The 26,458-nt window shown below is 39.7% G+C and overlaps 2 protein-coding genes across 5 annotated transcripts; one reads left to right on the forward strand and one right to left on the reverse strand.

Annotated features, from left to right (window-relative positions):
* LOC118935257 (cytochrome c oxidase assembly protein COX20, mitochondrial) lies at positions 1 to 7,800 on the forward strand. Of its 3 annotated transcripts, none has more exons than XM_036931398.2 (4): positions 95 to 284; positions 6,661 to 6,775; positions 6,905 to 6,968; positions 7,538 to 7,800. In XM_036931398.2, exons 1-4 carry the CDS (start codon positions 246 to 248, stop codon positions 7,674 to 7,676), a joined length of 357 nt encoding a protein of 118 aa, XP_036787293.1. In that variant the 5' UTR covers positions 95 to 245; the 3' UTR covers positions 7,677 to 7,800. The 3 variants fall into 3 exon arrangements, with proteins under 3 accessions (XP_057363845.1, XP_036787293.1, XP_057363844.1); XM_057507861.1 differs by lacking the exon at positions 95 to 284 and adding an exon at positions 3,043 to 3,105; XM_057507862.1 differs by lacking the exon at positions 6,661 to 6,775 and having other exon boundaries at positions 1 to 284.
* On the reverse strand, positions 5,504 to 26,458 carry HNRNPU (heterogeneous nuclear ribonucleoprotein U). 2 transcript variants are annotated; one of them, XM_036931386.2, is made up of 16 exons: positions 25,609 to 26,458; positions 24,681 to 24,792; positions 24,521 to 24,594; positions 22,403 to 22,542; positions 21,710 to 21,809; positions 21,190 to 21,302; positions 20,596 to 20,859; positions 20,209 to 20,328; positions 19,705 to 19,833; positions 19,438 to 19,606; positions 18,915 to 19,169; positions 18,417 to 18,601; positions 17,993 to 18,064; positions 12,103 to 17,524; positions 9,974 to 10,073; positions 5,504 to 9,351 (listed from the first exon to the last, which is right to left on the reverse strand). In XM_036931386.2, exons 1-14 carry the CDS (start codon positions 26,237 to 26,239, stop codon positions 17,471 to 17,473), a joined length of 2,418 nt encoding a protein of 805 aa, XP_036787281.2. In that variant the 5' UTR covers positions 26,240 to 26,458; the 3' UTR covers positions 5,504 to 9,351; positions 9,974 to 10,073; positions 12,103 to 17,470. The 2 variants fall into 2 exon arrangements, with proteins under 2 accessions (XP_036787281.2, XP_057363837.1); XM_057507854.1 differs by having other exon boundaries at positions 25,552 to 26,458.

Raw genomic sequence — 26,458 nt, forward strand, 5'->3', positions numbered from 1 at the left:
GTCTGGTGCGGAGCTGCTTCACGAGCCCTGCTCCAGCGGTCTCGGCCCTTCGGGCCGGGCGTAGCCCCTAACGGACGTGGTGGGACGCGTCCCACTGAACAAAGACGACGGCAGCCACAACCGCGGCACCAGCGGCGGGGCAGAAACGTCCTCTAAAATGGCGGACGGCGCGCGGCGGGCAGGCGGGGCTTCCGCTGGCGGAAGGCCTCAGCGGCGGGGGCGGGGCTGCGGCGCCCGTCGTCCTCATGGCCGTGCCGGACCCTGGCGAGCCCGGGAAGGGGAAGGTAACGGGGCGCAGGCCTCGGGACGGGGGGAGACCCTGGCCGGGAGCACGTGACCCGCCATGTCGCCGCCCCCACCCTGGGTATTGCAGCCCTGGGTGCGCTAACGTGAGGATGGGGGAGGAGGGGACGGCGCCCCTGACTACGTACTGCGCGTCATCGAGCTGACAATCCCAAATCCTTTGGTAAAATTTTGCCGACAAGGCCCCAGCGCCGTAATCTGCTTGTGGTTAAAAAGCCCCGAGAACGGATGAGTTAGTGCCGTGTACTTCACAGTACAACGTACAGGGCCCGGTGAGCGCCGAGGGATGAAAACTTGCCATATTCCGGTGAATTTACATCCAGAGCCGGGGATCAGGTGAAGAGTGGTTTCCTCCGGTACCCTTGCCTTCTCCCGACCACGTGGAGTGGGCAGTATTATGCGTAATCAGTAGGTTCCCCAGTGGGTACTGGTGTCCTCTTGTTCCGCCCTCCAGCCTGGAAACTGGGTAATTTTGCTCTGCTTAAAATCCAGTTTTACCACCCGTTGCTTTCAGGATAATATCTGAAATCCTCGGCCCGTCATATAAAGCCCTTCAGCGAGCCCGACTGTTCAGCCTGACTCGTCTCAGGCTTTACTCTCCAGGGGTGCTAAAGCTAAACCAGGTTCTCCCTGGGCCTCTTGAGGTGCGGCTGTTGCATCTCTCCTGATACCTTTGGCACAGCTACATCGCAGCATTTATTACACTGGAGGTTAAGAAGTTAGGTTTGTCTTCTTGGGCATATTAAGGGCAAAGGAACCCCATCTACATCCTCAGTGCTAAGCAATAACGTGTTCTGGAAAGTTTTTTTTTTTTTTCAGTAGTAAGCTAGGAGATACTAACATTGGATGAGTTATGAGCAAATACTTACTGAGGCTCCCGGCGTGTTCCAGACCGCTTCTAATCTATACTTTTAGAATTTTTCCTGCTTAGTTTGGAAATCTCACTTATTCAAAGTTCTTGCTTCTCAGGGGACGTTACCATTTAAATTTGGCCAAGACAGCAGATCATCAAATGGGTTGGATAAATTTACTTATTTCTTATCAAAACAAATTTTGTCAATTTGCACACTATTTGGTGCTTTTTCTGTTTTTTAAATGTCTTATAAACTATTTGGAATATGCTTAGTGTATATATAAAATGTATATACCTTATTTGAAACTTGCCTATTTCTAGGGGCACCATAACTACAAACACAAAAAATTCTATTGTGAGAACACTGGAATCTTGAATGGGGACTTCATCCCTTTCGTATCTGACTGTCCACCTTTTGATAGGAGGTAACTGCTGTCATTTAAGGGTCATAAATATGGTTTATTATACTGAGGATCAAAGAATTCAATGGAAGAAAAAATTAGTATTGCCCTATTTGGCCCATCATTAGCAACACCCTTTAAGTTGTGAAACGAATGGTACAAGCTCTAAAAATGAGCACTACCAGATTTGTGGGGCAAAAAAGTAGGTTAAAAAAAAGGCCTGTAAATAACCTCATGAAACAATGATACCTATCAAAGCTCATCAAAGAAATTATAATAAAGTTAATAGAACATAAGCTATGACTGAACTTAACCACCCAGGGTAATGTCAGAAAAGGAACCCTGCAGGTTTGTGAAAAAGAATTTTTCAGTGATCATTCCAGTACAATGCAGAGATTAGAATCAGCAAAGCTAAGGTAAAAATGGGTACATTATCAAGCTAGCACAGCTGACAGAACTACACCTTAAAGAGTCTTTCCTCACACTCTTTGCTGTCCAAGAAACACTATAAAATTTGGTACATGACTACCAGGTAGGTGCTCTAGATAAATTCTAAAATTAATCAGCCATTCAAAAAACATTTATATAGAACCTACTGGGTATTAGACACTAAACTAGGTGTTTAAAATACAGCAGATCAAAATGCGAAAATCCCTGTCCTTGTGGGACTCCAATTCTATTGGAGGAATCAAAAAGGAAGTAGGAACTTAATTTATTAAGCCAGCTTTGCAAAGATCCAAGAGAAAGGCAGTGTGCGCTAAGCAATAGCCATCTAGGCTTGTTACTAACGCCATGGCCCAGCATGCCTAGGCTACAGGAGCGTGGGATGCAGGAGGGGAGAGCCTTCATAGTAGAAGGAAGGAATACATATTCAGAGCATATCCGAAGGCCGTAGAGGGTTTAAAAAGTAAAATGATAAGTCATCTGAGTGCAATCACTATTTTAGGATACTGGGGGAGAGAGTAGCCACAGCAGTGAAAGGTGAGAGGTGCTTTGGTTCAGGTACTCTGTTCCAGACTTGCTTATGCACTGGACATGGGTTTGAAGAACAGGATTCAAGGGTAACTCCTAGGTTTATGGTGTGAAAACTGGTTGAGTAGCAATACCTGAAAAGTAATTCTAATTTGGAAATACTAAGTTCAAGGTGCTTAGATATTTAAGAGTTGCCAATGGCAGATGAATATGAAACTGAAGCGCAAGAGACACTGAGGTTTGATATATTAGATGTAGGTAGGAGTCCTCATAAATGGCATTTAATTGAAAGTTTTAAGACACCTTGGAAGATGATAGATCCCAGAGGGGAGAAGGGTAGCACACACTTCAACATTCAGAGGACAGGACAATAATAAAGCTGCCAGAAATGACCACTGAAGTAAAAAAACAGAAGACGTGTTTTACTTGAAGCCATAGAGAAAATGTCTCAAAAAAAATTTTTTTTTCATTTGGATTTCCACGTGATGTGGACTATGCTGGATTTTGCTAAATGGATGTCTTCCTAGAATGGTGCTGCTTCACTGGTGTGCAGGAGACAAATACCTCACTGATGAGGTAAAGGGAGGGTAGGTTTGAAGTGGAGACCACCACCCAGGCAGTTTTGCAAAGGGAGCTGAAATGTGATGGCAGCTTAGGCGAAAGGGGTGCAGAGAGATATTTTGTATGTTTTAGGATGGAGATTATTATGGTAGAGGGAAAACCAATGATGCAAATTAAGGGATAACTGTAGAAGCAAAATCCTTTACTGCTAAGAGTTGTCAACTGCAGTTAGGACTAGGACTAGTCAGCTTCTCCTTTGGAATATGGGCACTGATGCAGATACACTTGGCAGGCAGAGACAAGGTGGCTCTGTTGGTCTATCTCCTATAAATTAAATTGGGATTCTGGCTTAAAAATCTTGAGCTTCCTTTAATTCAATCAGGGTGAGCTGGTAAAGCTGCTTTTCTAAACCTAAGCTTAAAGTCATTCACAAGTCTAAAACATCAGTTTATATTTAAGGGCTTGAGTTTGTTAGTAGCGTTGTTAAACATTACAGTCTACTTAAACGCCACAATGCTTGTATGTTATAAATAGTACTACTTCAAAGAATTTAGGGACTTAGACCCTTTAATTTTTGAGAATTTTAGTTGTGTTCTAAAAGCATTATGTATGCTGGACTGGTTCATTAGTACTCCATTCTTGCTTTGAAGTCATCAGTAATCAGTAGTCTAAACTCCAGCTTACCAGGAGACTGAGAATTCTCTACTAAAAAGGGAAACTGCTCTTAAGTCTTTGTATTAAAACTGGATAAGGATGTACAAACTGCAGATGTAAGAGATTATGTACTTAGTCCTATTATTCCTTAGATGTGTGACCTTTGGAAAGTGACTCCTTCCTAAGCCTTGGGGTTTTTTTCATCTATAAAAAACCCAGAGGGTTAAATGGTGGAGATGACAGACTTCAGAGTTTAGACTAACTTCCCACATCCACTCTGCCAGCACTTAGACTTCTACATAAAGTCCCAGAGACTGAGAGAACCGCTCACAAAGGTTTTGAGAATTTAAAAAATGGATGTAAAGGGCCTGGTACTAACAGTCCCCTGCTGGCTCCAAATTGAGATCACACCAGCGTTGGTTTCTCAGCCTTGGCACTAATGACAACCAGTGGTGCTGGAGGGGCTGACATGTCCTGGAGAAGGCTTGGCAGCAGCATCCTGGGTCTCTATCCCAGTTGGCTTTAGAAGGTAACATTTTTAATTGTATATGTAGCCTCTGTAAGAGGTTTCTTAGTCAATCATTATGTTATTTGCAGTTCTTTTAAATTGACATTTTTCTTTAAAGCAGTATTTTCTCAATCTGATTGAACAAAATTTTCAAAATACGGATTCCTGTAACCCATTCTACATCTAAATCAGAATCTTAGGGTGAGATTAAGAGTTACTCAATGAAGCGAAACTGAAGGAACAAAACAGCAGCAGACCCATAAGACTCCAGGAAGGCTCTATTGGTTACCAAAGGGGAGGGGTGGGAGAGGGCAGGTGGGGAGAAGGGAACTGAAGGATATTATGATTAGTACACATGGTGTGGGGGGTCATGGGGTAGACAGTGTAGCACAGAGAAAAGTAGTGACTCTGGCATCCTACTACACTGACGGCCAGTGACTTCAATGGGGTGTGGGGGGGACTTGATAATATGGGTGAATGTAGTAACCATAATGTTTTTCATGTGAAACTTTCGTTAAGAGTGTAAATAAAAAAAAGAATGACTCATCAAAAAAAAAAAGACAGTTACTTAGGTGACATCAGCACCACCTCAGATGTTTGGCAAGTACATTTTATACACTTAGTATGAACTGGGGTCACAACAGCATTTTGTGTAAATGACCAATATGTGTGCAGATTCTGGTGTATCCTGGGGTCACACCGTGGCTCCACTAAGGAAGAGAATCCAAATGAAAAAGTCCAGAAGCCTTAAAGGAACCTGTGCTGTCTTAGGGGAGGTGTGTGCAGTGTGTGTGTACTCTTTCCTTTCATTCTCTTTGCCCAAATGTGGAAGGTGTAACATTCTGTCCTGTGGTTGAAACTGCTGGTCTCACTTGCTTTAAAACCTGTAAAGACTCACTAAGCACATTCCTCCCTCTGGCCCCTGGGAGGCTGGCCCTAGGGTTGTTCTCCTGGGAAATCAGCTGGCTTGGAGATGGAACGGGGAGCCCAAAAGTCCCTATCTGCAGAGCAGCTACATTTTTCCCCCAGGACCATATATTCCACACAGAAGAGTTTTTTGCTAAATAAAAAGTTTTAAGCAGGATTAAATGTCCCAATCTCTTTGCATACTGCATATAAAAATTTTAAAGGCTCTTCATTACACAATACTGTAGCATTAATTAGTGCCTGCTATGTTCATAAAGTAGTATGTCAGGTTTGGGGGGAGGATAATGGGGTACCACAAAAGAAATGAAATGTAACAGAATGATCCACAGGAGTACATATATTTTTATTATGAATCAAGTCACATTTTGTCTTTTCTGGCAGAAGCTTGAGCCAAAGAAGCCAACACAAGAAAGAAATACAATCAATATATTCATGTATCAGCCTTTAATTCTGACTTTTACTGTCCTTTCCCGTTTCTCCCCCTTTACTCCTTCCAGTTATCACCTCATCCTATAGAACCCCCTCTCTTAAACTTGTCCTGCCTCACTCTGCTACCATAACTCTGAAACCTTTAATGGAAAAGGCTTCCTTTTAAATAGCAGTATCACATCACATTTTTTCAGTCTTTATTAATGGGAATGCCACAGTGAAATGTAGACATTACTTTTAAAGGTCTGTCCTGCCCTCTCTAAAACCCTAATAGAGTTAATGGGTGATAGACATTGAAGTTACACATATTAAGCTTAAGGTGGCTGTATTTTTTTTTTAATCAAGAACAAATCCATAAATCCCATTAGGACTGTTGAAAATTTTCATTTTATCACTTTAAGGAACTTGTAATAAAAGGGATTGGGCTAGGTAACAATTTTAAGTTGAGGGCCACAGATTAGAAAATTAGTATGTCCTACAGGTTATAGAAGTGAGAGCTGAGACAAAACCCAACTCTGGATGTCCAGTCTTTTCATCATACTCAGGTGGTTACTCTTATCAAATACATTTAAGAGCATTTCATGTAACAAGCAAGGAAACACTACATGAAATATTTGTCTTTACAAATACAAATAATGTTCACCAAGTCAACACCAATAAAATGTGAAACAGAGCACTATACTAATAGTATGTAACAAACATGGTTAGAATAATTTTATTTTTCCCATTTATGCATCCCAAATTATTGGAAGCAAAATTCCCCAATAATTTCATACAGATGCTTAAAGAGCTCCTAAAATGTGTTCTTACTTCCAACCAGTAGATGAGCAAATTATGATATAGCACCATTATTTTAGATGTGTTATCCTTGTGCTTAGGGGTTTTCTGCTCAAGTCCTCAAGGTTTACATCTAGATTCAGATTGTACACACAAGACAATGTAAACAGATTCACTGTTGTCAAACCCCACATATTCTAGTGCAGTCTTTGCCAAGCTACGCTGGAATAAAATATTTTCTTGTTCAATCTAGGTTCTTTTTTTATTTACCCTAGCCCTTTAAGCTCCTAGGAATTTTAGACGTCGAAAATATTCCTTGTGCACGTGATTCAGTATTATACGGCTCATTAGGATCTGTTGTGGCTGGCCTTGGACATTTTCTGTTAACAAGTGAGTGTCTGCTTTTCTCTACTTAAAAAAAATATACATTTCTCTGGCCGACCGTCTTTTTTCTGAATGGGGTGTGCTATGTTAATACATAAAATGTCATTGACTGTGGTGGTTATGCTGCTTTTACAGGTAGAATTAGGAGATCATGTGATGTTGGAGTAGGAGGCTTTATCTTGGTGACTTTCGGGTGCTGGTATGTATACTAGTAAAGATCCAAGAATCTTAAGTTTTTTAAATGTGTATGTGCACATTTTATACCATTTGTTTACAGAATAGGTGAATGAGTAACAGTTGACAATCCATTTATATACCAGATTACAATTTAATTTAGAAACGCCTCAACCTTTGTTACCCCAGTGCTCATTTCATCCTTGCTTATAGCGTCCCATCTGAAAATGCTCCTTTAAGAATGCATTCGCAGCTACTGATGCAACACAGACTGATCTCACACTTCTCTTGAGCCGAAAAGGCCAGACCTGAACTACACACTATATGGTTCCATTATAGGAGGTCCTCCAAACAAACAAAGTAGGCTGTGACAGAAACCCCTCATTTTAGGTAAAAACATACCTTAATAAGGAAGGTGTTCATCTGTCTTGATACCAAGCCACCCAAAAAACAGGCCTCCATCCAAATTAGATTGATTCTATTTTCAGTCTCTGGGCAGTTGTCTATAAGCATTTTTAAACTGTTATAAATTTCAAAATTGTTTCTATAGGAATTTGGTTATTAACTAATTTATTAATGCTCTTTTCTTACAAGGTTCCATTGTAGGTATAATTATGCAAAGCTAAGGATCCAGGAAAGAATTGCCAGAGAAGGAATTAAAAATAAGATTTTATATGAAAGTACCCACCTTGATCCTGAAAGAAAACAAACCAACACCAACAGCAGCAAGTAGAGTCCTGAGCACACCAAGTACAACCCTCTGAAGCCGTGTGGATGAGCTGAGCTCAGCTCTGTAAAACACTGTATGTGCCATAATAAGGCTTTCAGTCCAGCAAATAAAGTGTGTGTAAGTCCTATTGTCCTTTTCTGACACCTGAATGAGTACTCAGACGCATTACCGCCCTACATCCACTGCCAGAGGACAGCAGACTTGTCAAAAGCAAACCAAGGCTTAGGTAAGTTTCTTAAATAAGTACTGAGCCTGAATGACAGCATTTCAAGAAATAAAATCTCCCTAGGTAGAATTTAAAACTTGCCTTAACTAAAATCACAAGTGTTTATTTACCCTGTTAAAAATGAGGGAACACTTCCTGATTTCTGAAGCCAGTGCTACTTCTGTAAGACTAACACTAATGGGTTTTATTACTTTGCAAGTTATTTTTAACTTGGAGAAAATGGACTGTGCTTCCACCATTTCTTATAGAAGATGGGTCATCTCCCAAAAAGTAAAGGTTTTTAACTGCTCTAAATATTTTTTGCAAGTATGCAGGGATTTAATTTTCTAGGTAAAATTTAAATATGCACATCGTGTGTGTGTGTGTGTGTGTATACATTAAAATATTTTCAGGACTTGTTTGGCACAAATGAAAGAGAACTCCAAGATCACATGTACATTATTACAGTGAGATGTAATCCAATGGGCTGCCACAATAAAAAATTTTTCAGAAACACCCAACATCCAGCTTAGTCCACAACATTTATTCACTCATTCAAGAAAAAATTCTCCTCTCCAAAGCAAATTATTTTTTGTTTAGAAAAATATCGGTATTACTTTTCACTGCAATCTTTTAAATATAACAACATGACCTAGAGATCTTCCTGGTTAAGAAGTGATACTTAATGAGAAAAGAAACACCAGTGGACAGGATTCTGGCATCATTATTGTCCTATAACTTGATAATCATGATGAGCTAAAGAAACTGAGCAAGGAACAAATGTCATGAGACTGAATTCTGTTCTGTATCCCTCTTCAAAGGCTACGTGGAGCTTGCTTCAGAGTTCAATTCACAAGAGAGAGCATCTTCCCTCCCATCCCCACTTCCTTGTGGCTGTCATTCCAAGGGTCAGGGCACACAGGCTGGGTGGTTTATCAAATGCAGTAATACTGGTGAATGACATTGCCAGCACATGTCCTAAGAGTTTTCTATTGATCCTAACTAATCATCTGGCAACCACCAAAGGGAGACTTTGACAAGGAAAAGATTAGAAAGGAAAATGGAGTTTTTGACATGTGCCCACTCAAACTGACACAATCAGTTGAGTGCAGTCTGGTTGTTCAAACTGATCATGACCAAATAATTACATTAAAATTTCCACAGTGTGATAGCCCACTTACATTTTAAGAGGCAGCACTGCAGAACTAAGGAAAAAAATGATACTAATCAAATCTGATACTTAACAAGCTCTCTGTGTAGGCCACATATATCTTTGGCTTCAGCTTATGAACACATTAAGTACATAAAACTGGGCAACTGGATTATGTAACTCAAGTCCCTTCTAGCTCTAGCGTACCATGGTTTCATCTTACCCCAAGTAAGAAAAAGACCATTCTTGACTGGTAAAACTTCCAAGGCCTTCATCATCAAAGACAAGGTTAATTCATTTTCACAACAGCGTACATTGGAGACCTGGGTAAAAACACAAAACTTGTGATATACTTAACTGGTTGTATTATTTTTTAAATGTAATTTCATCAAGTTTATACTATCATTAATACTTTTAACTATTGAGATGTTATAAAATGCATCAATGAGTTACTGGACTATGTACAATATCCCAGGCCCATACCATATTGCTACTGCACACCTTTGATCAGGCCTCCAATCTATTTCCACTCTGCCCTCCAACTTCCAGTTCAAACTGTGTGAAGTTTCACCAATCCTATCCCCAAGTGAGCTTCTATCCACCATCACCTAAATCGATGCCCCTGCCCAATCTTTCAGTCCACAGAGCCCTTCTTTCTGCCTCCTTGTGGCATTCCATTCTCTGGCTCATTAATCCCTGGGAATTACATGACAATCACCTCATTTAGGCTCTCTATTTTGTGTTTCATGTTACAGTTGTTGGTACTTTGGTCTTTGCTACAAGTAGAGCGTAAGCTTGTCAGGAACCCTGTCAATATTTACATCTCAACCAACTACCTCTGTTAAACTCAAGTCATTAAATTTTCACTAGCAACAAGACAGAGTCCAGGTTCCCCTCTTGTCCACTCCCTCACCTTCTGAATCTTAAACTGAAAAAGTGACCTACCTTCCATGCCCACTTCGAGCCTCCAGTTGTACTGCTTCCTTGTTCCATTAATTCCGAAATTTCACACTAGGTGATAGAGCAGTAGGTACCAGCTAAACAGCTGATTAAAACAGAATTGTGGTCATTAGTAGTTTTAGAAACTCCCGTAGCTCAGCTTATCACACCTACTTTGTTAAACCTTGCATGTTCACAGCTTCCCGTCCCTCAGCCCTCCCTTTATCCTTGACTACTTGCTTTTTACATCTTGGTAAAAGGACCTTAGGAAATTTAAAATTAACCAGGAAGCTTTGCTCGGGACTTTAATTATATTGACCAAGTTTGGCAACAAGAAATCTTGACTATTCCTAGAACCATTATTTGATTTGCAAGTGTTCTCTTTAGTCTACGTACCTCTACTCCATCGCTGGTTTCCCTTTGCTTCGATTACATAATGCGAGGAGGTCTATATAATAAATTCAGGACTCCTGTTTATGCACTTTTCAGCAAAGAGCTAGGGATCAAATAGGGTTTGAATCCTTCTATTCCTAGATAAAAATCTGTGGTGGATGTGGGGTGTCAAGGCACCCCTTTAGAAGTCATGTTAATATATATATACTATGGGTAAACAAAACCTTAATGAGGAAAAGTAGAAAATTAAAACAATTGCTGTAATTCTGATTTTTAATGGTCCTCTATATTTTTTGGAAGCATCTTAAAATATGGTCCAGTGGTCATCAAATCAGGTCAGTATACCAATATCCTCTACCACCCAAATACTCACAGCTTACATAGGTTATCTTGTGCATTAGATTACAGTTTAAAGGAAGAAACTTCTTTAAAAAGTACTTTTCAAAGTACTGCATTTTAAAGTCTGTAGCATGAACACTACAGATTAACAGGTTGTAAATATGAGTCTTTTCAACCACTGCATCAACCTCACCCTTTATTATCCAGAGTAAGGATGGATTTTCCTCCAAGCATTTTTATCTTAAGAAAGCTACCAATGACTAGGTAGTGATTTAAGATGGCTTCTATTCACAAGTTCAGATCAATTTACTAGGTGACATCTGTTGTACCTTTTTTCTAGGACTTCCATAAAATTCTGTATGCTCTAAACCACCTGTTTTATGGCCTGCACTTAGGACATCAAAGTAAACAATCTGCATAAACTGGTTTAATGGATGAGTTTCCATGTTTCTTCCCATTGACACGCTTTACTAAATTTAAAGCTTTTTGAAAGTAATTTTTTCTACTTTCATGAGTTTTTTTCTCAAAGTTATTTTTACCTTTAACTCTGAAACCGAGTTGTCTGCTCTTCAGAAGCCACTGCATTATTTCTAGTTGAAAGATTGTGCTACATATCACTGAGTAAACCCTGATAGTTACATTTCAAATTGATGTAGCACCCAAGTCCTCTCATTTTATCAAAAGGCATTATTTTGGAGTACTTGGTGGGAAAGATGAACTTCCTCTAAGCTGAACCTTTTAAGAAATTACATGCCCCAGACTGGCATAAAGCAGACACACAGCCTTATTATTCCTTCTGTCTTTACTGCAGACACACAGCCTTATTATTCCTTCTGTCTTTACTACTTAAGTGTACTTAATTCATTTTACATACTTTGATGTAAATTTATCATTTCATCATCCAAATGGATCCCATCTATTTTCAAAGACTTTATAGATAACAAGTATTTGTCCACTTTAATATAGATGCAGAAAGATTTTAAGAAACAAAAGACATTGGCATCCTAGACTTTTGCATTAGAATATTTCAAGTATTCACTCTTCAAGTGAGAGATTAATATTAAAGTGTCTTGAAAAAGGTAAACAAGGAATTTGCACCTTAGAGTAAGGACCCAGCCTTGAAAGGGCTCTGCTCTGTTTGCATAGACTGCCTTAAACCTTTGCAAGAGGACCAGCAACTGCTAATACACCAGCTAATACTTCAGGTGTGCAAAGAGGAAATTAGAAACCTCTTTTTGCTGCTAGAGATCCATCTATCTGTCTGGTTACCAATTTGTCCCTTTCACCAGTGTTTTCAAAATGTTTTCAAATAGAATATAGGAGTTTCTAATAAGGTGATCCTGGAAAGCCCAATATAACAAGTGTTATAGAAGAATGTACAAGCAGCAATTAATGTGGAGTACCTATTGGAATCACTGGAACACATTTAGTTGGGCCCTTTTACTCTTCCACACAGCACATTCACATGGACAGACTAAGGAAAAGGAGATGAAATTTAAATCAGCACATATTTTTCGCTTTACTTAAAAAAAAAGTTGGAACCTTTATTGTACTTGACCATGACTCCTATTTTCCTTAAGAAGACAACAGAGGTATAAGACCTTATAATAGCTACCTTTAAAAAAGTATGCTGTTAGGTTGCCATTCAAGTAAGCCCCAATTGTTTTTCTTTAGTACTGATTTTACCTCACTTCTCTGAATGCCTTAATATATAAAGCTTTTGTGTCACTCAAGTTAGATTACTGTTCTTTTTTCCTCTTTATTTTTAAAAGTTTTTTGGCTGATACTAATTTATGGCAGTGCTTCTTCTCAAGTGCTTGGCAAGTATAGAATACTTACTGGACAAAACTGATTTTTACTTCCATAAGACCACAGGCGGTTAAAACAATGTCAGGAAAGGGTCATGCCACCAACAACAGTTCAGTGTTTACCATCAGGGTCTACAGTAGCTGTCTCCAGCCTGTAGCAGCATAGACTCAAGCTGAACATGCTCGAGTTAACTGTAATGCCACTGGTACAGCACTGCAAATGTAACAGTGCAACATGGAGGAGGTGAACCTTTCTGTAGTTCTCTATTTACTTAGACTGTTATTACCTCATCACTTTTGACTTTGGTATCATTTTCTCATACCCACAGTTCGAGCTTTGTTTAAAAGCAAAACCCATTCCTTGTCAAGATACAATTATGTATATGTTGAATCCTGGCATGAAAAGGAGAAAAAATTATATTCCTGGGCAATGATTAATTGTGTTATAACACGGTTGAACTCCTGTCTCAGTACTAACTGAGCAGTGATCACCAATGTCCTGGCCTACCAGCTAACTGCACTTACTCTATTGTGTCTCCAATCACAACTAAAATTAGATTGTCTACATAATGCCAAAAAAATTGTACTTAATTCAGCTTCCAACATGAACAGTACATTGCCAACCTAAATGCATAAGATATATAGGGTTTTGATTTGTTTTGACTAATTCTAGGTTACCATTATGAATCTATTATTCCCACTTATTTCCAATCTACTACTGCATATATACTAAGATCTTTGAGCAAACTAAGTATATTGGCTAGTGTATTTAGTAAAGTATATTCTCGCCATTTCCCATCTAAAGCTCTCCGAGCTCCAGCTGCCTGCAGTTGGAACACTTATGTGTGACCATCAAAATAGCAGACTCAGCAAAACAAAATAAAAACTGGTATTAAGGTAGGTTATTTCAACTAACTTCACAAATATACATAACAAACTTTAGAATGTTAGGATACTTGAGCATCCTGTTTTATTTTCTGCCATACATCAGTCCATACTGCAGCTCACTTTCAAAATCCTCAAGGGTTTAAATAAGGTTAGTAAAACGGGTTAGAAAGACAAAGGTCACTTCAACGTTAGCTGGCCAAAGTAAGTATTTATCTCATAAACATGTTCCTGTAGTACTAGTATTAGAGAGAAAAAAACACCTAGAATTAGAGCAGCCTCAATAAAACCTCAATCACTGAACTGGCTAGATCTTCCACCATGTATTTTTGTGTCGAAGTTCAAGAATGATAGGGCCAAAAGGAAAATTCAAACCTAAAAGTTATCTAAGGAAAAGGCTCTCCTTACAAGAAAGACATCATAGTTCAACTATTTTTAAGTTCAGGAAATTAATGATTTGGAGACTGGTTTATTTACACGCTAATAAATTCAAATTGCTATTTGGTAAGCTGAGGAAGTTGAAAGTTTTACTACCTATTCAAAGCACTAATAGTCCTTCAAAAGTTATGCATGAGTTCTAGCGCATCGATAGCACAGCCTATTGCCGCATGTGTATCCTTGCTTTTTTTATTAACACTGAAACATTAAAACTTAAACCCAGTTTTTCTCAGAGCCCAAAAATATTAACAGTGGAAAAGTTTAGACTCAAACCATTTCAAGCATTTTAGGAAAAATGGCTTTCAAAAGGGTATGATGTTCATCTTTCCAGAACATTTCAGTGAATGTCCTGGAGGGCTAGGGAGCAGAGAATTATTCTCTGCTACAAGTTCCATCCATTTTTTTTATGAAGACATTTTATAGTATATATAGGAAAAGAATTATAGTGACTGTTGAAGATGTGCATTTTATCTAATACCAGAAACTAAGACTTGGGCTATAAAACATACAAGCTTATGCCTTGATAAAATAAACTTACTCTGGTTGTGACTTTTTAAAATCAGGTTAATTCCTACACATCTACAATTACTCATCAGATGTCATTAAAATACTTCACCAGTTTTATTTGTGCAGTGGGATATACTGTAAAAATGATCCTAGGGTAAAAAGCCAACTTACTGCTTACAGAAAAACATGTATTTCAATTCCTACAAATGAGGCAAATATTAAATACAGAACATCTGTCCATGAATGTCAACTCCCCTAGAGATGGAAAAAAAAAACCAGTACTATTACCCTTTCTGGATATTTTAAGTACTTTGTTCCAAAGATAATGTCTTTTAAGAAGCTTGAATACCTTGTTGCTAGTTCTCAGAACACATTTACTTATTTGCAGACAGATCCACCCTAGGCAAATGAGCTTATTGCTTTGTCGATTTAACATGGCTTCCCTTTGTTATTTCAATGTCAAAATTTAGCTCACAGTTCATTGTTTTCTGCTGTCTGGGTACCAGGGAAAGAAATAAGCTGATCACAGCTTTCTAGGTCAAAGCCCTCCATCTAATAGTGGACATATGTACAACAAGATGCAACTGACCAGCAGCAAAGAAAACTTCATTGAGTTTGAGTCACTTCTTTTCTATCTTACAGCATTTGTTTTCCTGATTGGCCTCTTTAAGTCATTTTCATACTGCAGGTGATCAATTGGATCCAATTCTTCACTCAGAACAGGTATAAGAAACTATAACCACTTCATAGTGAAATCCCATTAGGCCAGTAACAATCTCACAGGCTAGTTTTCTTTGGGTATACTTGGGACATTTGTTCCAAACTGTTTATTTGGTGATATGCTTGCCATAAGGTAGGCAAAGGGAAGGGCAGATAAACCAAGGTTCTTACAGGTTTTATTCTGCCAAACTTGGCATTTCTCATCTTCACCCTTTTGCCGGCCATTTGGTGCACTTTTCTCGATTTCTTAAATACGAAGATTTTTTTTCATACAAAATGTAGACATTAGTTCCAATCCTGAGATTATATTCCTTAAAATTTTAATTTTCCTGGACAGCATTTTTATCTATCCCATCTCTCATCCGAAAACTTTCTGGACTACACAGGCAGGATAGTCCACACCAAATGGCCATTACTCTCCCCCTACATATTAGAGTATGAACTAATATTAGCAATTTGAACCCAAGAAGTATATCCATGTATACTGAAGGTGCTTGTGCCAGTGGTTGCTAAGCAGTAAGTGGCTAAAATGATGAAAGCCCGAGACACTACCTTGTGTTGTCAAGTATTCTTAGGATAATAGGATTAGCTTTTCCTCACTCCAAAAATTTATCAACTGAATCTATGCCATCACCTAAAACTCAACTCCAGCTCAGCTTGTACCGAGAAAATTCCTAGGAGTATGAAGAAAGTTAAAAGTCTGACTTAAAAATTGCTAGAACAAAAGCCTAAACAATCAAAAATATAGACAAACCTACACTTACCAGAAGCAATCTAAAACACGAACAAAACACTAGACTCAAGTTTTAGTTCTACAGTTTGACTCCTGATTCCTCACTTTATATTAGTGAGGGTCCTTTAGAAGATTACGTGTTCTGTGCAAACCCAATAAAATTACAATTAGGGGATCTAATGTTATCACATAACTACAGTTAAGTTAGCAGTGTTGTGTAATAGTGAAATCAATGACTGGCTTGCATGATGGCTTCTAAAAGCATCTGTTCCTAAAGTTTCATGTATTTATATATAGATATATATGTATATAAAATAGAAGTCAGTTGAGGACAGCCATTAGCATTTTGTAAAGCTGATAAAGTGAGTGTTAACTTCTCCCAGCCAGTACCTTTTCCCCTCATTAAATGTTTAAGTCATCTGCAGGGTGGAGGGGAAGGGAAGAATTCAACTTTTCTTCATAATTAAAATGACTTGTCAGTATACATTTAAGTTTTTAAAACCTAAATGTTCCAAGCACAGAGTAAAGAATAAGCTGTCCAGAAAGCACACACTTAAAATTTTCTCCTCTTAGGAGTTTATAAAGGGATTTTGAACCTTGATGGCGAGAATCCCAAAACGAGACTAAAATGAATTCTTTTTATTGCAAACAAACGTCTAAATTAATTTCTCCACCCACTTTCTTTAGAAAGAAAAAGAAATCAGCAGGCTAAGGAGATACCCATTCAAGAACTGACATGATTAAAAATTAAGATATAAATGGGTGTCACAATTTTCATTAGCTTACAAAGATGGTGGAGTAAACTACTACAAGCACACTAGTTATACAGTATTTTGTGGGAGAAGGGCATACAGACATAGCTAACTTCATATAGATCCCATTAGACAACTGGATTTACAACAAGTTTTTTTAATAAGAAATGGGCAAAGCCAGCTTTCTTTTCAGAATCAAAATGCAGAACAAATGGAAAAATTATGGGTTAACCTTCACAAGTTTGAGCCTCCACAAATAATGCAACCAAGGTTTACATTTTTAACAGCCCTTCTACATACACTCCATCTTCTCTATCTTGGTTCCAAGTTTTATCTTCATTCCCAATTATGCCAATTCCATTGTTATTTAAAAATAAAAAGCCTTCCCAGTTATTGTCCAAAACTATTGTTTAAGCTTACCCCCTCCACTACTCAGCAAACTACAGAGAGGATGGAGTGTAATATGAGCAGTACAGAGTCATATGCAATTCATGAGGACCACTTAGTCCTTACATGAATCTGGTTGCTAACATTTCTATTATATTGTGACAATGACTCCCGACTGTTATCTCTGAGAAATGGGGGGAGTAAATTCTTAATAAAAGACACCAGGTACAAAGCAACATTTTACTTTTGTTGTGATAAAAAAAAAGTCACATTTTACAGATAAAATGTAGAACCCTGAAATACTGACACATTCTCTTATCGTGCACAATGCTGAGGTTCTCTTAACGATTCACTTTAAAACTGCAATTAAAAATGTACAAAAAAGAAAAGAAAAGAAAAATCAACCCACAAAGCTTCTAAAAAAGGAACCCGCAGGCACTTCCTCTTGTGGAATGTTTAAAAAGTTAGCCTACTAAAGAAAACAGTCGACTTCTTGTGAAGGTTTTGGAGAAATATGTATCAGTTCGTTTTATTTGGGTATTCAATAATATCCTTGGTGATAATGCTGACTCCATGGCTTCTGACCCCAGAATTGCTGTAAGAGAAAATTTTTTTTTTAAAGAAAAAACATCATAAGCCACTCAAACTGCTTTTAGGAAATGACAATGAAATCTAATTCAGAGTAATTGCTGGAAACAAATTTATATCTGTCATACCTCTGAATTCTATCAAACCAGGTTCAGTTAGCATTAAATCCCATCATTATCAATAAACACATTACAAAAGGAAACACATCATGACTTGGTTAAGTTTACACAACTTAAGCTAGTAATAAAGAGAACCATATGTATGAAATATTACTTAATTTAAAAATGTTAAGTTACAGCAAACTCCAACATATTTTGCCTTCAGAAAATAAAGATTATGGCTACAACTGCAACAAAATTCACACCTTGCCCTGTAACAATTATCATCACTTCAATCAATGGATAAGATCTTCCCGACTGGTTCTTATGAACTCAAAATACAATTAATGTACCACAAGCACAGATAAATTACTTACACCCTGCTGCCACTGGTTGTAGCCCTGAGATTGATTTTTGTAGCCACGATTGTTTCCTCGTCCTCTGAAGTTCTAAAGTAAAGAAAAAAAGAAAACCTTTTAAGAACCCAGAGCACAACTTATTAGATCTGTACACAGTGAGGGAGGCAGCACAGCACAATGGATGAGCTGCTAGCTGTTACACTCTGGGCACCTTCTGCTGGTTTGTTCTCAGGTACTTATTAATTACGAGACATCAGACTTGTTCGCTATAGTTGTGCACCTGAAAATAGAAGTGGGCTCGTTTTACCATCTCTGGTTTACTTTTATGGCAATACATGGACACTGTGTTACGCTCAATTCTTACTGAGGCTACGCAACATGTACAACCTTCCAGACTAAACTATACAGATAATCAGTGCCTGCAGGGAGATGAAATCATTACCTGGTTATAGTTGCCTCTGTTGGGCATTCCACCTCTGTTGTAGTTCCCTCTGTTTGAATAACCACCTCGGCTGGGAAAAACAGGGCCACGCGGGTATGGATAGCCAATTCCACCACTTCCACCACCGCCACCACCTCTCTGTGGCATATTGCCCCTCCTGTTATATCCACCACGATTTCCAGGAGCTATGAACAAGAGATGTTTAAGAGCTGTGTTTTATCTCCTTTACACATATGACTCAGGGTTCTTCAGGCCTATTCCTTTATTTTTAGGAGGAAAACAAATGTTTAGACAAAAATAATGTTTAACCATTCAAACAAACAATGTAGGTATTTTTACTATCAGACCACATCAAGATTTTAAGTTACTTTCTTGGGCAGCAAAGATAAGCTTCCTGTGTTAAATTCATCTTAGTAACATACAGACACAAACCAGAAATTAAATGATTATCCTTTTGTTTCATCCCTGAAACAAATAAACAGAATACTTTTAACTTGCCTCCTCCTCTGAAATTTCCACCACGCATATTGAATCCACCACGACCTCTATGGCCACCGCCTCTGTTAAACTGATTCTTGCCACTCTTATTTTTATTGCTCTTCTTTGAGCCAGTGTTCTGTTTCTTTTCTGGTGGAAGAGCCTTTTTGCTTTCTTCCTTATACTGCTCCAAAAGTTTTTGGGCTTCCTCCTTCTGAAGTTCAACATAGGTTATTTCATCAAAGCACTCAGCTACCTCTGGCAGTGTAAAGTTTCCTATGAAAAATAAAGTCATGTTAACTTAAAAACCCACTACACATATTCACTATCTTAAAACCTTACAATTTTTGCATGGCTTTAATTCTTTCAACACACACTACACAACTACTCGTGGTTTACTAACATATTAATACCTAAAAATAGAAATAGCTAAACACACTAATTTACATGTTAAATTTAAGTCCTGAGAACAGTGTTACTGTCAAAAAGAGTACACTGGGTTTACAGATATACATCATCTAAAAGATTTAAAATAAATTCATACCTTTCATTTTGAGGACTGCATGCTCTGGTAGATCTTTTCCCTCTACTTCTGCTTTCTTCTGTGTTCTTTGCTTATAGTCTTCATCTTTTGGGCAAACTACAACAGCTTTTCGTTGGAAGCCTGCAAACAGGCACATTTTTCTCCTCTGGGCAGCAGCAGACACATTTGTCTTTAAAAAAAAAGAAAAGAAAAGAAAAATTATGTCTATAACCCCATAGTAATTCTAAAACCAAACCCCAATCAGTTATTTTTCAACTTCAAAGCTACCTGATCCAGAATGAAATTTCGCTTCTTACGGGCAGCAATCTCAATAAACTTTCCAAGACACTGTGGAGCTCTCTGCAAAAGCGTGTTCAGTTTTCCAGTATCTGCCATTTGCTTCTTAAAACCTGCCACCTGTTTTTAAAAGTTGTAAAGTTCCTTTAAACTTGTGAATCTTAAATTTTTATAACAGCTTAGATCTAAACAGAAAGCAGGCAACATTTTAAATTTTGAATACTGCCTTTTCTCATTATTGCTAAAAAAAAAGGTCACTTTATTTATAAGATCCTATAATTTCAATAGTTCTTTAGCTACTGTTAAGAGTTCAAAAAACAATAGAAAAACCAATGAAGCCTAAATAATGGCATTTACCTTATAGATCGTCTAAGTAACCTAACCAACTGAACTTTCCCCCAAATTCCTCTAAGTTACTAACAAAATGGTAAAGACACACACAATATGATTAGTCTTTTCAAAATGCTGAGATTACACCCAAAACATTTTACTTACCATCATTTTATCCATTATGGTGTTTGTTCCAAGAATGTTGTATTTACCAGGATTTTCCGCTGCATGTTTAGTAACCCAGGTAGTTTTTCCAGCTCCTGGCAAACCAATCATCATAACAACCTACAAAGGAAAGAATTATTTCTCTCACCAATCATTGGAAGTCATCTCATGAGTCTTTAATACACAAGAACCCAGTTTTCATAGCCTTGTAACAAGAAAACTTGTGTTTGTGGAAAATTTAGTACTCCACAGGGAGAACACATCTAACAGAAAAATTGGTGACTGAGAACAACAGGCACAGGAAAGCAAACAAACCAATCATCCAGCTCTTCAAAATGTCATTTTGCCACAGAAAAACAAACTTCACCTTTTTAAAAACTCACTCACTTCACAATCTTTCTTCTCTTCAGGCCCCTTCGGTCCTCTAACTCGATCCTCTAAGGGGACATTCTGGATAAAAGCATAGTCTTCAGGTATTGGAAAATATGGCTTTTCCTTCTGACCAAAATTAAACTCAACTGCGCAGTTGTGGCAGAGAACATGTGGGAAGAGTGGCCGCCCAGCAAGAACCTCCTTGCTGATTTTGAAGGCGACACCAAGATCTTGTCCGTTCTTTGCATAGGAGAGTTCTACTTCATCACTTTCAAAGTTCTGTTAATTGGAAAGCAAATTAATGGTTTTAATTGGCTTCCTATACAGCTTTTTCTGAAAAACTTCAAAACTTCAAATTAGGATTCAAGTCCATCCCATGGAAATCATTTACAGGTTAAATAGAACATTATGATGGTTATAAAGAATAAACACCTATACCCAGAACTGGAAGTAATACCGTCTCAGAAAAAGACTATATTTTCAGGTCAACTTCATGTTTAGTTTTCAGTCAAAATTAGTTAGTTCTAAAGGCTGACATTGATGTAGCTTTAAAATTAATTCTAGCTTATTAATTCCCCATTTGTACACAGAAAGTCAGCTATGACTTACAGCAAAACATGTAATCACATCATTTTCATCAAACTTCTCTCCATAATCTTCAGTCTCACAGTTGCATGTTTTTATTCCTTTTAGAGAATACCCATAAGAAAATTCTTCTTCACCTAAGAAAATAGTTAACTTCATAAGCCCATTTTCTCCTAAAGTCCAATGACCCACGTACTTTAATAAGATGCAAGGTTTAAGAGAAATGATAATATAACCTAATACTCTTTCACTTACACTGACTTTATACTAGATACAGAACTAATGAGATGGGTTATATATATATAACTAGTTGACAAATTGCATACCATGGATAACATACTAAGTTTAACCACTGGTCATAAAATAACCATGAAGGAACAAAAAACTAAATCTTAAGTCTGTGCTTATACTACATGCCAATATCCTGAAATAGTTAACAGAATGGGTACTAAACAGACAAAATGTTCACAATGCCTTCTCAACTAACTACTGAAATCAGACCCTAAACATCCATGACCACATAGCACTGAAGTGGAAACTTTACCAAGCAACATTCCACTTGTGGTTAGTGACCAGCCAATCCGAACTTCATGTATATCAATATCTTTTGTATATAAATGTCTTACTGGGATCTTCTCTGTAACCTGGAAGTCAAATCAGAAATGATCAAACTATAAACAGAAGATAAACCGCTGAACCCTGGCTTATTTCATTTGGGCCATGGGCTAATCTTCCTGGCTACTAAGACAAAAAGACACCCAACTCTACCGCAATTCCCACCAACATTTGCAAGAACTTTAAAATTCAGTAAGGGCCTTTAATGTAAACTTGAAAAAAATTTGAGCTAAGTACTTTGTTGTTTCGCATTTAAAGAAGTTAACATTCTAAAATTATATATTCTATCAACTTAAAGCCAATTAAAGCATACACTTAACCTGTTTTTTTCCTGAACAAAACCAGGACTTTTTTAAAAGCCAAACCTTTTTACTTTTAAACTGTTAGCATGCCTTTCAAGGTGCCTGATGAAAAAGGGAGTTCCCCAAATAAACAGGCTGGCTATATATTGCAAATTCTGATGTTAACAAACACGTTTTAACTATTAGAAAGCAAGAGTTCCAAGCTCTTCTAATCCACAGAAACTTCAAATATAAAAGTCATGACATCTAATACTGTGAGATGATGAAAGATCACAAAAAGCTCTCGGAGGGGGAACCTGCTGTCACAAAATTGCATTTACCTTCATCTCAAAACAGACTTTGCCTTTTGACACACCGTAAGATGCCCTTCCTCCGGCCCAAAGAAAAGCAAAACTCTCCATAGTAAGGGAAGAAGCACTGAGGCGATCTCTTGATATTTTAAAATGTAGATCACAATTATCTGTAATTACACCAAATACCATATTATTTCTTTTGACATCCAGTGTAAATGTATCTGCTATATAGACAAAACTTGGTTATTAAAATTTTTGCGTGTATTTCTTAATGCTGCATGGAACACTGTTTTTACAGATCATGCTATTTTAACTTTCAGTTTAAACCCCACTCCCACCAAGTAACACCAAATTATGAACTACAATGCCAACTACCTATAAAACTAAAACATCAAGGTTTAATGTATAGTTTTAAGTATATAAAATAATCAAGACAATGTGACATTAATACATACCTGCTCTGCTCTTTACCTTGACTTAGAGGCAAGCAGTAGAGGATAGCAGGATATCAAAGTGAAGCATGCCAGAACCAGGTAGAATTTACCAGTGCCACAATAAAACTGAAGGGAGGCCATGATCAAGTATTTTAAAAGTACGAGTATGAGCTGTTGATCTTGCACTTTGTGATTTTCGACCCCGAGGCTCGGGATCCTAAGTTCTTTTCTACCACTTATGAAGAAAGCAGCCTCAGTCTACAAAGTACAAAACTGGTCGTCTAATGCTGTTAACATTACAGCATTTTAAGTTCCCTCTTTCCCCCAGTCTTGCCGGTTAATCAGTAACAATGGGGGATTATCGACTTCCAAGATTATTCAAATACAAAACGTCTTTAACCTAGCTAACTACCCTTGGGTCACCCGCTCATTAGCATGAATCTTCTGAGTTCTCACTTTGAGAGGTTAAGTTAGAAAACTTTTTCTTGATGAAAGGAAATTAAGTCTACAGTTCAAAATTCTCCTTAAATTAGCTTTGCTCTTAAAGTTCCTGATCACTGAACTTCAAATTCAACAAACTGTCTGAATACCGCTCTCGACAAATTGAGATTCTTATGCGATCAGCTAAAAGCCTGTTCACTTTACCTTCTGAATCATTCCTTCAGTATCTTGTCAATTCCTAACCGTTTTATATCTAACAAATGAATATAACATAAAAATTTCCAATAAGCTACTTTTCCATGTGCAGTTTTTTCTTTTAAAAGAGACTCCACTATCTCAACTACTTGTAAAGGGTATTCAATATAAAATACAGGTTTACATCTGCCTCTTACAAATCTGAATAAAAACCATTTGTTTTGGAAAACGTTAAGACTCTAAATCTAAACTTCAACTCCCTACACCTACAGGGCGCGACACTTTACCTCTTGTTTTTCAAGCAATTATTTCTACCTTATTTTAAAACACTTAAAAGAACTGTGCATTCTAATCAAGTAACAGAAAAACATTTGTTATAAAAAAATCCTACAAATCTGACAGCCAAGGCCCATTTAGAGGTTTGCAATACTTCCTCATACTCAATTGCAACCCAACTAGGTAAGTAGCAGTATTTACAGCGCTGCCATTGATACCATTCGCTGCTGAAGAAAGCTAGTGGCCCAGTGATAGCCCACTGCTGCTGCCCCAGGTCTTTGGAAGAAATCAACTTATGTTAAAGCAGCAGCTACTGAACTGGAATTGAGAACAAAAGAGCAGTTATTGAGAAAGTAGTATTACAATCTTTTAGAATAGGGAATACACTTGTGTGCTAATGGAAGTCATTAATAAATATTTAACTAGCCCAAACAGCTCACTTAATTCCATTAAAAATGAAATTATTGTAGAAGCCTATGAGGACAAAGTTACAGGTAGTCTTACAAGTTTCCATTAGCTAGTCAAAAACGCATTAATTTACATTCCTACAAATGAGAATTTTCAAGTTACAAGAAAATACCGTAGAATCCGTAAAATTACCAAATACGATGCAAGTGATGCTGTACTAAATATTAAGTTACTGGGAATCGGAACATAAGCCATCATCTTCCTGCTTTAAAAACTGTTTACCCTCAGTAAATATTCTGCCTTTATATTCAATGTACTGCTTAAGTTTTCTACTATTTTGGATCCCAAAATCACTACTTTTCGTAATTGGGGGAAAAACTGCTTCACTTACAAGTATCAAGACAAACCACTGTGTCATCAAAGTGTTCATCTTCTTCTTCAACAGGTGGCTGAGGAGATTTGGCTCTGAAAGACAGAATCGTCTCCTGATACAGCTTTCCCCATCAAATCAAAAACGGGTAGCAAAGTAGAACTACATTAGCATCCTCTACCTGCTATACTTGTTCTCTTCAATGTACTCAAAATATCCGCGGCCGTGATCTTCTCGAGGTCTTTTAACACCTCGCTTTTTATCTCCGCCTTTCTGCTCTGTTTTGCCGTCTCCTATAACACACAACACCCCCGTTTAAGAGGCCAGGACGCAATTCAACAAACAAAAAAATCTTTCCTGTTTTGAGATGCAAAACAAGCTCGACCTTCCCAGATCCTTTTAGTAAGCATTATCAATCGACAAAGATAAATTCAAAGAACCACGAGCTGGAAATCGGAATGGAGTTAGTGACGCAGTCTACAGGTACTAACATCGTCAGTCCGCTCGAAGGTTCGAGAAAGCTACAGAAAACGGCGCGGCCGAGCCCGGCCCCACGTGCGTCCCGGAGAGAGTTCAGGAAGGGGGGAGGGGTCGGCCCCCCCCCCCGCCGCGGCCGCTTTGTGCTGCTCTTCCGCCCGCGCCGCCCCGCCCGCCGGAAATGACGTCACGCCGAGCCCCTGCGCCTTGCACAATACCGCGGCCCGGAGCCGCCAAAGCGCGCCCGCCCCGGGCCCGCGGGCCTCTCCCCTCCCCCTGACATGTGTCCGCACCGCGCGCACGCAGCACGGCGCCACCGCGGCTCCCGCCCGCCGCCCGCCCGGCTCCTCCCCCAGCGCAGCTGCAGCTCCCCCTGGCTCTCGAGCCACATAATGGAGGCGACGCCGTCGCCGCGCCCGCGGCAGCGCGGCCGGCCCGGGATTCCCCCGTGCCCCTCCCCCGCCCTCGCGGCGGCCCCCGCCTGGGGCTCCCCCCGCGGGGCTCCGGCAGCCCGGGGCACGGTCCCCACCTCGCGCGGGCTTCCCGCCGCGCGCAACGTACAACGCAGCACTCACCCGCCGCCGGAGCCCCGGGGCGACCGCCGCCTCCGCCTCCTTCCGCTTTCTTCTTACCTCCCGCCTGCTGCTGGCCCTGCCTCGCCCCGGGCGGCGCCACCGTCACCGCGAAAAGCGAGGTGGGGCCGCTGCTCTTTCCCGCGGCCTCCTTGACGGCCCCGCGCTGCTGCTGGGGCTGTTGCTGCGGCGTCGCCGGCGGTTGAGGCTGCTCCTCTCCGTGCCCGTTCTCGTCGCCCGCGCCTTCCTCCTCTTCTCCGAGCTCATCCTCCCCTTCCTGGAAGCCCTGATCGTCGCCGTTCTCGTCCTCCGAAGCGGCCTCTTCCTCCTCCATCGGGCCCGAGTCGGCCGCCCCCGCGGCCCCATTCTCCCCTAGCTCCATCTGGTCGCCATCCAGCGCAGCGATCCCCTCCTCCTCCTCTTCCTCCTCCTCTTCCTCCTCGTCGCCACCGGCCGCGGCCTCCTGCTCCAGGCCTGCTCCCGAGCGCCCGGCGGAGTCCCCGCCCAGGTCCAGGCTGCCGTTCCCGGGCTCCATGGCGGGGCGGCCCCCGGCCTCCTCGTCATCCAGCGCGGCCTGGAGCCGCTCCATGAGCTCGGCCTTGAGGCCCTTGTCAGAAAGGCGCCGCTTCTTGAGCTCCTCTTTCAGCTCCGACACCTTCAGCTTTTTTACATTAACAGGCGAGGAACTCATGGTGAGGCCCCGATTCACCGCTAGGCGCTGGTCGAATTCGGCTCCGCTCACTCGGCCACTGGCGGCGGCGGCTGCTGCGGCTGCTCCCGGCCCAGGCGGCGGCTGCGGCTGCGGCTGGAAGTGGGTTCGTGCTGCAGAGCAGACCCGCCTGGTGTCGAACGGCGCCAATTCCTTTCACCGAGTTCGCGAGGGAGACGCGGAGACTCGCCTGGCGCGAGC

The sequence above is a fragment of the Manis pentadactyla genome, chromosome 9 (genome assembly GCF_030020395.1).
Source record: "Manis pentadactyla isolate mManPen7 chromosome 9, mManPen7.hap1, whole genome shotgun sequence".
Classification (NCBI taxonomy): Eukaryota; Metazoa; Chordata; class Mammalia; order Pholidota; family Manidae; genus Manis; species Manis pentadactyla.

Excerpts from the sequence above, each read along its gene's own strand:
- LOC118935257 (XM_057507861.1), top strand. The coding sequence starts at position 3,058 with ATGGTGCTGCTTCACTGGTGTGCAGGAGACAAATACCTCACTGATGAG. Across the intron at positions 3,106-6,660 it reads ACAAATACCTCACTGATGAG|CCCTTTAAGCTCCTAGGAAT; the intron begins GTAAAGGGAGGG and ends TATTTACCCTAG. Across the intron at positions 6,969-7,537 it reads TTGGTGACTTTCGGGTGCTG|GTTCCATTGTAGGTATAATT; the intron begins GTATGTATACTA and ends TTTTCTTACAAG.
- HNRNPU (XM_057507854.1), bottom strand. The coding sequence starts at position 26,239 with ATGAGTTCCTCGCCTGTTAATGTAAAAAAGCTGAAGGTGTCGGAGCTG. Across the intron at positions 21,303-21,709 it reads CACAAGTGGAATGTTGCTTG|GTGAAGAAGAATTTTCTTAT; the intron begins GTAAAGTTTCCA and ends CTATTTTCTTAG. Across the intron at positions 20,329-20,595 it reads AAGAGAAGAAAGATTGTGAA|GTTGTTATGATGATTGGTTT; the intron begins GTGAGTGAGTTT and ends TTTCCTTTGTAG.